General features: G+C 39.3%; 1 protein-coding gene across 2 annotated transcripts; it reads right to left on the bottom strand.

Annotated features, from left to right (window-relative positions):
• Positions 1-738: 738 nt before the first annotated feature.
• rnf141 (ring finger protein 141) lies at positions 739-8235 on the bottom strand. 2 transcript variants are annotated; one of them, XM_084555557.1, is made up of 6 exons: positions 8146-8205; positions 7178-7373; positions 6452-6560; positions 4882-5063; positions 4102-4209; positions 739-3979 (listed from the first exon to the last, which is right to left on the bottom strand). In XM_084555557.1, the coding sequence occupies exons 2-6, from the start codon at positions 7312-7314 to the stop codon at positions 3829-3831; spliced, it is 687 nt and encodes a 228-aa protein (XP_084411683.1). In that variant the 5' UTR covers positions 7315-7373; positions 8146-8205; the 3' UTR covers positions 739-3828. The 2 variants fall into 2 exon arrangements, with proteins under 2 accessions (XP_084411683.1, XP_084411682.1); XM_084555556.1 differs by having other exon boundaries at positions 769-3979; positions 7178-7518; positions 8146-8235.
• Between the last annotated feature and the right edge of the window lie 1506 nt (positions 8236-9741).

The raw sequence follows: 9741 nt of genomic DNA, 5'->3' as shown, positions 1-9741 counted from the left end.
AGCCCAGCGATAGAGGGTGTACCCCGCCTCTCGCCCAATGGCAGCTGGGATAGGCTCCTCAGATTGTATATATACGCCACGTACTGTTAGCCCTACTTTAGTTTCAAAGGAACAAACTGTTGCTATGAAAACTGTCAATACCAAATTACTTCTCTTATAAAATCCCAAGTCTCGGCCTTGGTTTATTTTAGAAGATACCCTGATACCAGTGTGAAGACGCTAGCTACTGCATCTTTTAGCTAAGAGCAAACGCTGACTTTAACAAGCTAGTGTTCAAACTATAAATGTGCTTCATATTTCTTCTAGCTTTGTAAAAAAATACTTACCGAACTTTAGAAAGGCGGCTTTCCAACCTGTTTCCAACCAACTCGACCCTTCTTAGGACAACTGGTCCAGTTGAAACCTGGAGAAAAAGTTAATATTAGCCTTGAGCACCTTTGAATTGGTAACATGAAAGTGACCGACGGCTTAGCTTAGTTTAGCCATAGTACCAGTGCTTAAATATAAAAACTCACCAGAAGAAAGATGAACCCCTCAATAATCCATCAAGTGATAATAGGTGGTTGCCAGTTGGTTATAAAATAACTAAAACTCTATAACTCCAACGGAGCACTTTTAACTGAAGTCAGTCCGATAATCTAAAGGTCAAATACAGTGCAAAATGTTACCTATGATAAGTATTATCAAAACCATCTAAAAGATTCAAATACCATTAATAGTTGTCAATATATTAAAAAATAAGCGTTAAAAAGATTTGACGTCAAAAAATTATTTAATAAAACTGTGGATCTTAAATAGGACAATTATTCACAAATATAAAATACCAGACTTTAACCGACATCAAGAGGACTTCTTTGCTTGAAATGCTGTAAAATGCAAGTACATGTTACTGGGAATGAAACAGTTCATAAAATAAAAACATAGAAAAGATAATAAAAACCATCATTTTGCAATTAAATTTAATGTAGGTTCGTTGATACATTACAGTATTGAGTTTTTGTATTGCATAAGAGTTGGCTTGTTTGCATGGGATAGAAAAATGGTATAAGCTATATATGCGTATAGACATGTATCATTCAACCTATCAACAAGAGATAAAAGACACTGAAAAGGAAGTAGAGTGGCGTAAACCTTTCAATTCAAAGTCATAAAGTGCAAAAAAAGTGAATATCTTTTTATTAATGACAGTACAGTAAGAATGCTTCAATATTAATAGACCTCCTCTGTTCAGCATTGCAAATAAAATGCCTCCAAAATAACCAGGACTCCTAACAACAGAATTATAGGATAATGCTACCACCTTCAGGTTGCAACTTCACATTACACAGCAGTTAGTCTATTTAGGACATGTTCAAACTACATACAAGCGTGTATGTATGGCCAAACACAAGCATTATGTATACTTTATATAATTTTGAATGGACCATGCAGATATGCAACCACAAGATCAAATTCAGCTCTCTAATCATCTTGGTGAAAGATGTCTCTTTCTGCTAGTCTTAGCTGCTGTGAAAGGTCTACAGTGTTAGAAAATATTTTCCACCTCAGGGATATAATCATCCGTTGTAGAACTTGTGCTAATTGTCAGCATCAACGACAAAACTTTAAAAATAATCCTTTTTTGATCTATTAACAGAAATCAAAACTCTCTTTCATAAAAGGCTATTGTGTGAAATTTAAATGTTAATATTACATAACTGAATGTACAGCTACTCTCTCATATTTTGAAAAACTAGTTCAAATAGCTGAATGTGATCAAATGCAAAACTTCTTAACTCAATGAATGTCACACAACCAAAAGATGAATTAGCAACTGACCTCAATACAACTTCAAACAAAGCATTCAGTTTCAGTTAACTAGAAACACCGCCAGTGAAAATGAAGGACAACACATATTCACATTTGAAATACACATGAAATATCATTTTGTGGTTTTGAATTCTACAAAACTGCAACCCTACAATATGCCAGGTGCAATTGAAAAGCTGCCCTCTCAATAAATCAGTTATTTTTAACTACAGGCAAGCGAAGCACTGGCTGCATTGGGAGTGTAACCTACAGTATTTCTACAGCAATCAGATAATCTCAATAAAATTATGGAAATTAAGAAACAAAACATGTAAAAAGATGAGAATAGAACGATGACAGCGGCTATGTCTAACAGTGGAGAAGACACCACAACAATCCTAGTTAATAAGATCGTGGGAAACAATATTTAGTCCTGAACACTCAAAAGACAAGTGGTCAGTATGACAAGCTATGACATGGCTCATATGGCATGGGTAAATAAAATGGACATTCTGACTAGTTGTTAATGGTTTGTAGGTGGGTGAAATAATCATTAATATAAAATATTAGTGAGATTCCATAAAATGTCAACATATTTTAAGATGCAATTTTCATGATCAATTAAAAGACATTCAGAATTTTAGCTTGAAGTTATTCACATGTCAGCCAGTCTATGGTAGAAAAACCTCAGCAAAAGCATGATGCCCTTTTAACTGAATAAATATTTATTTATTTAAAACCAAGTGGCTTCAGGATAATGTTACTATATCATCACACTCACTGAAAAATAATGGTAGTGTGAGATTGAGTGTGTGTCTCTATATTGGAGAATATAACTGGTTTGGGTGGCTGGATAATTTATGTGCGCAATTCGGCTGATGTCAGAGTCGAGCTGTGCATCACTCGTGCGTGGACTACTACACAGCTTGATAGTTGAAAAATAAATTTGGTCTACAGCTTATAAAGAAGCTCTATCATGTCGGCCATGTATTTGCACAAAAGTTTGACATTTTGGGAAATGTGTTTATTTGCCAGAGAGCTCGACGAGAAAATGAATACCAACTACACCAGTGTCTAAAGCACTACAGATGGAAACAGCTAGTCTGACTTCGTCCAACCTTCACACAATCACCTCTAAAGCTTACAATTAAAAACATATGTCAATCATTGAAGCTATACACAAGTCTAACCTGTACAGGGTTATGAGACAGACTATCTGCTGGCTATGAGGTCAACCAGTGCGGACTCCATGAACGTCAGGAAAACATTATAACCTCCGTAACTGGTAAGATTTTAAATTTACACATCAGTGTTTGCGCTGACAACAAAAGTGTAGGCAAATTAAGTATAACGTGTCAATCAGTGAGTATTTAGAGGTGTTGGCAGGATGATATGCCACCATGAGACAGACCCAGGCTGTTTCCTGTCTTGCTAGGCTCAGCTAGATGACTGTTGTGACAAGTAAACATAAGAGTAATGGTATCAATATTCTTGTACAACTCTACCCAGGAAGTGATCAAGCCCATTTCCCAAAATGCTGAGTCATACTTCTCAAACCTCTCTGAGGCTTGCCTTCATTTAGCTCTCATCTCTAGCTTCTGTTCATATTAATTAAAGGCAATGTCAGCTGGTATCAGCATTTGTTTAATAAAGTGCCTAGTTAATCCCAACTCAGGTCTTTTTCCTCCAGCATTGGTTAAATCTGTGGTACTGTAAAAGCTCTACTATGTTAGTCTGTGTATTAAATTAAAAGATTCTAATTTATGATAATGTACAAATACAGAATATTTACTCCGGACGACATATCACGCACAGTTCCCATAAAGCACCACATCTACAATACTTGGGATACAAAGCTCATCCTGGGATTTTTAGGATTTGAATGAGACAGGGTGTCATTTGGGGAATCTGACGCAAAGACCTTTGAGGAGAGGAGAAGCCTTGCTGGCCTCTTCTGCATTTTACAAGGGGGAAAAAAAATCCTCAGTGAAAGTGACATTTTGTGTTTCCTGCTCTCTACTTGGCTCAGTGTCCTGTGTGTTAAGGCCTGTGTGGGTGCCCCGCCTCATCAGCCAAGTTGAGAATGTAGCCGGCTATGTCGTCCTCTGTGGGGATATCAGACATTACCCATGATTCGTTGGCAGCTGTCACTTGCAGACGACATATCGGACAGTTTCGGCTCTGCCCACTCCTGCGGAAACAGACGAGAGTGTGCAATAATTTGATCGTGAGAGACTGAAGCCTTTTGGTGACAAAACGTTTACAAAGCAGTAGACTGATGATTACCGCGCCAATTCAGACCTATCATCTCACCATTTATCAATGCATTTCTGACAGAAGCTGTGTGCGCAGGGCAGGATGAGGTCGGACTTTCCATCCATGCAGATACAGCACTCCTCCTCATCCGTCAGCTGCTTCACCCTGCATGGAAACATACATGCAAAGGATCAACTTTTAATTATTTTCTTAGGAGGAAGGAAACATTTTTTTGTTTTTGGAATGAAAGGCTTTATGTTTGATGAATCTCCCGCAATCAGAAGATTTGCCTGAGAAATGTTTTGTTCGGTGTCACAAAAATGCACGAATTTGAAAAATAATCCCATCAGCCCCCTCCCACCTCCCTGTGTGGATGGGAAGTCATCCAGGAGGATAAATAGTCGCTCTGACGCAAAATAAGTCATAAAAATATATTAGAAATGGAGTGGGAGGGACATTAGAGAGAGCTTTTTCTGGGGTGAGTGGGAAAAGACTGCAATAACTGCATTTCTGGGCACTTGGGGGCTGAAGATGACAACACAACATGGACGGAAAGTTTTTATGGCAAGCATGTTGATTAACAGTTTTCTTGTAACACATCCAGAAGACACAGAGCTACACTATCTGTTTTGGCAAGTGACTAATCAGGACATGGCAGCCATTTATCAGAAGGTTCCCAGTCATGGCATTCCATGATTGGGAACCTTCACAGGCGTAGATTAAACTATTGGTCAACAACAAAAATTAAACTTTAATTTGAAGAAGAAAAGAAAAACCACTTAGCTAAATCACGTACTTGTCTTTGACTGCTTCAGGGACAACTTTGTGTGCACTGACCTGCCCATCCACATGCTGGCCTGGCATGAGTCTGTGGAGGGAAGCTGTGCAGACGGGCCCTCAGTCGCACCCTCTGCAGACAGCACCTCAGCAGCCTGACTGGTGATGTCGCGGTACAACTGGATGAACTGGTACAGGTTCATGATTCGCGATGCTTCTACCATTCCATTTTCCTTGTTGATCTGGGAAGATGGAAGAGCAATCACATGACTCAAAGCACACTGGTATAGCATACTTTATATAAAGTATGAACAGATGCAGTCTCATTCTCGTACCTCCAGCTTTTTATAACAGGATTTATTTCTCTAAGGGAGGTAGGGAGACTCAAATATTACCTTATTTGAACCTCATCATTTTGTCAAACTGGCGTCCGGATAATATCAAGATGCAAATGCAATTATCCCTGGATTCATGCATAGCAACATTCTGTTTTAATCTTAAAGTGGCAATCTCAAAGATTTCTCAAATATATGTCTGTTAAGGCACTATCAATTGCTGAATAAAGTAACAAAACTGATATTGCTCATAAAAAATGCATTTATAAAAATGATTTTGTGAAAAATTGCAGGGTGTAATGGAACAAAATTCTATATCACACCAACATCAAATGCAACAATTCTTATCAGTATGAGTCTGGTAAACAGCATTTGGATTTCATTATGGGATATATGTTTCAGATGACGCAGAGAAAAAAATATCTCTGAATGCAACTGGAATGTCCTAGAACTAATCGGCCTTTTTTTTTTTTTCTAAACGTGTATGACTGCATTGCTGTCACTCTTCTGCCCATAACCACATAAAGCCTGCCGATGCGATTTGATTGGCCTGGCAGATCTTCACATGGCATATCAAACTCCAAACAGAGTGGCTCCAGCCTGAAATTCCCCCATTCAAATTTTGGGGGCGGGGTGCATTTGGGCTGGCTTCCAAGTTAGATCAATATGGTACCTCCGGTAAGGACTGATCTTTGAAGGTATATTTTTAATATAAGTGTGTCAGACTCACAGAATATTTTGCAATGTAACTTATAACTGACTACTCTCACATCTCTTGGACACACTGGCTTGGAACGTACTTAATAACCAGCCAGTATCTGCTTGTAACTGTTAACTGACTTAGTTGATTTTTAGTTGTATTTCCGGTGGTATCACTTCAGTATTTTTGGAAATCATATAAATAAATTACTACTTTAAAAAACTTCAAAAATGAAAATTGTGATGATTTTCATTCCTTTATGTTTTTGCTTGTATAGCCTCACTGTAAAAATTTACTGTAAAAATTTAAAATCCTATCTGGAACTATGAGTGTAATTACCAGGGACAATATGGCAATATTTTGCCCTCACCACCTGCAATCTCAATCCCTTACAATGGAGATCTATATCTGTCTGCTACGGACATATTTCCAACTGATAAACTCGTTAAAGCCTAATAAGCAGACATAAACTCACTTCAGTGCATTGCTCAGCAGGTGTGTGGTTTCACTTGCACCTGTCTCATTGTCACTCATAAAACCAACCGTGTGGACAGATGCTCCTGTTGGCATGTGCAGATGGTTCTTTGAGTCTCACCTTGGTGCAGACAATCCTGACAGCCACCTTCCACAAGGCTGTGGCATCGGATCCTGGCTGCACCTCAAACAGCAGGTGCTTCTGCTGTCCAGCAGCTAGTTTGGCCGTACTGAGAGAGATCCGGGAAAGGAGAAAGAGTACGTTCACATCCATAAACTCAATAGAGCGTATGTATGCACTTGCATTCATACATATGCATGCAGTGCAATGTTACATTCTAAATAATATAAAATGTGTTCTCTACATTTCAACTATATTTCTGGACATGCTTAATGTTGGACTGCAAATCTACTCTAATACTGCATTTTTATGAGCACTACAATTCATTTATCTGTCATCAACTGCGTGGCTCAGTTAAAATGTTCTTATTGTTGTGAAAGTGTGATCGTACCAAAACTTGTACACTAATACTATGTCATATCATTGACTGTGACACTAGCTCACTTCCTCTACATTCTTCTGCCTCCCAGTTACTGTCTGTGGCCTATGAAGCTAAATTTAAACTCGTAGAAGCAGGTCCTATTGCTGGGGGAATAAGATGCGCCAAATCCAAGATGGTGAAGCAAAGTTCAGCTTTCAATCAGAACAGTCTACAGTAACTAGCCATAATGTGTTCTTTGTGCAGTGGGTCACTTCCACGTGTCCCGTCCTCACAATCATTTGCATCGGAGGAAAGCTACTTTGCGCTACTGAACACCTATGTTTCCCCACCAGACAGCCACTTACACATCATTAAGTTCAGCCACTCTTGCCAGAAACTCCTCATAGGTCAGGTAGCCGCTGTCACGCACCAGTCCGGCGTGTTTCACCAGCTTCTCAGGCAGACGGGTCATCACCGCCTGACCTGAGATCTGCTGGCCCATCCCAGCAGCAGCGCTTACAAAACAGCAGCGGCAAAGGACGGCACTCAGTTCTGCAGAGCCTGGTGGGAAGTGAGGAGTTAAAATTCAGGTCTGGTTTCTGAGGTCCGGTTTGAACTGTTTCTTTGGTGCTATATTTCTTTCTTCTGGTACAAAGGTCTACAACACAGCCAAAGCCACACTGGCCTTTGGTTGGGGTGATTGATTCTAAGACAAAGGAAAAAAGGCAATTATTACCAAACAAGGGTATTTTATGAACAGAGGTAGTCACACTGCAGGCTAAAGTGAGAGGAAGGACTCCCTTATTTGGTTACATCTAAAACCCTGTCAAACCAGCTAACTCACTGACACTTCCTCTAGACGTACACATACAGCACATCCATGTTGCTTCAAATCTCATATAAAAACTCGACAATGATTTATTTGCCAGTGGAAAAGATAACCAACCAAAACACTCGCGGGGCTGCTCCTCTACTGTATTATTAGCTATATTAGCATTATATAATAACCTCCAGCTGTGTGCTAACGCTGCGGACATTAAGTACTGTATTTTCAGAGCCACAGTTAAGTAGGGAATAGCAGCAGCATTATTATATCAAAACACTTAAGCGGCACCGTCGTTTAAGACACAAGCCACCACCAAACTTCAGTTATCATACGTTTTCCTAACGACGTAATACTTCTAAACAGCACTTTGCTAACAGGGACCTGTGTACACCGTTCAACAACAACACGAAAGAGAAAGTGAGCCTGTCAAAAAAATAAAAATCTAATGAAGATGATCAGCTGTTCTGACCGTGAAACACTGACTGCTTCTTATCAAACTGTACACACCCGAGGCAGGAACTGGGGTCCAAACTTCACGACTAGCTTCGGTGTTAGCTTCTGTTTGTGTTGACACAACAGGCGGCGCCCAGTGATGACGTCTCCTTGCGAGACTACGCGAACGAGACGGTATGACAAGTTTCAGTTTGCCCTGTTGACGATCCAGTCAAACATATAGGGGCGTTGCTAAGATAATAATATAGATAATAATAATAATATAGATAAGTATATGTACTTATCTATATACTAGATCCAATAACTTTGAGTAATTAAAGTGAGTTTTCATGTGATGACACTTTTTGTGTAAACTTCAGAGAGCCAGCCGGAGATCCTGTTGGCTGGGGAATACAAACTATCAAACATTATATTCATCTTAAAGCTGGACATCAACACAGCGCATTGGTTGAATCAGGGCGTCCTCCACTTCCAGATCCACTAAAAAAATCTTACTACATCTCTAACATGGGTTTATAAAACGAGTTAAAAGTTTATAACAAGAATAGGCAGCTGAAGTTTTGTTAAGATTTAGAGAAACATGAGGTGATTTTGGTTGCAGAATACGAGGCGTTGTTTTATTGTTGCTACTGTTTGTAATTGCAATTCAAGGATTCCTACAAAATAAACTTAAAGAAAAAAATAGCTTACTAGTATTCACGTTTTAATACAGACCATGCAAACATTTAGATGTATACATACTGTTAGATTTAACATTTCTCATTTGTTGATCTGTGGACAGACATAGGACGAGCACCTTGTCTTTTTTCAGCATGCATTTGCTATGTAATGTTATGTAACATTTAGTAAATAGATTCTTTGTTGCAGAACGATGCTCTTAAAATATGGTGCTATTTGTTTTTATTTGTTTTATTCTATTTTTGTTGCTTTTGTAAAGTCGGCCATTCCTTCTTTAAATTGGAGGAGGAGGATGGTGGGAGATTGATTTGGATTGCACACAGCAGCAGGAGGTCAGGTAAGCAGTGGGTGGTAAGAACAAGAGTCGGTGGAGAATGTAATGAGGAGAGAAGCAGGGTGAGGGAAATCACATTGGACTGGAAGGCAGGAGAGCAGCACAGGCCACTTGGGGACATCCATAAAGAGAATAATATAAGATTCAAGAGGAAAACATCAGAGAGTTACAGGTGAAAAAACTGAAATGTTCATGAGCTGGAGTGTGAAGGAAAGTCCAAGACAGTGGCTGCGGAAGGTTGAGTATGTGCATGAGGGGATTAAAAAAGAGAGAAAGAAAAACATCAGATTACCTTCTGGCCTGTACCAATGAAGTGTCATTCTATCAAAGTTGTAGAAGTGAGGCAAACTTAGTTCTCTAGTGAGGAGTTGATTTCTCAGCCGAAAGCTTATTCTGGGTTTGGCTCGACCACAATGCACACCATCTGTTATTTACTGGCAACCACAGCCCCACAAGCATACAGTCATACAGAGAAGAGGCTGTGGCACAGATGTCACCTGTAACTCTCTCAGACCTGAACAGCGGACACTTTCACACGTTCCTGTTTTTCATACTTGTGCTTACACTTTGGTTTGTTTTCCCAATATAGCATAATTTTATTATTGCATCGTATTCCTGTTAGTGCAACATTTATCTCA

This window comes from Chelon labrosus, assembly GCF_963514085.1.
Source record: "Chelon labrosus genome assembly, chromosome: 11".
NCBI classification, from domain to species: Eukaryota; Metazoa; Chordata; class Actinopteri; order Mugiliformes; family Mugilidae; genus Chelon; species Chelon labrosus.
Note: the sequence above shows the minus strand (reverse complement) of the source record. Positions and strands in the feature narration are given on the sequence as shown.

Bases quoted from the DNA above. Each gene is read 5' to 3' on its own strand.
- rnf141 (XM_084555556.1), bottom strand. From the start codon at position 7,314: ATGGGCCAGCAGATCTCAGGTCAGGCGGTGATGACCCGTCTGCCTGAG. The intron at 5,064-6,451 runs GTGAGACTCAAA...CCATCTTCCCAG, and splicing joins TCAGGATTGTCTGCACCAAG to ATCAACAAGGAAAATGGAAT. The intron at 4,210-4,881 runs GTCAGTGCACAC...GTTTCCATGCAG, and splicing joins GCCAGCATGTGGATGGGCAG to GGTGAAGCAGCTGACGGATG.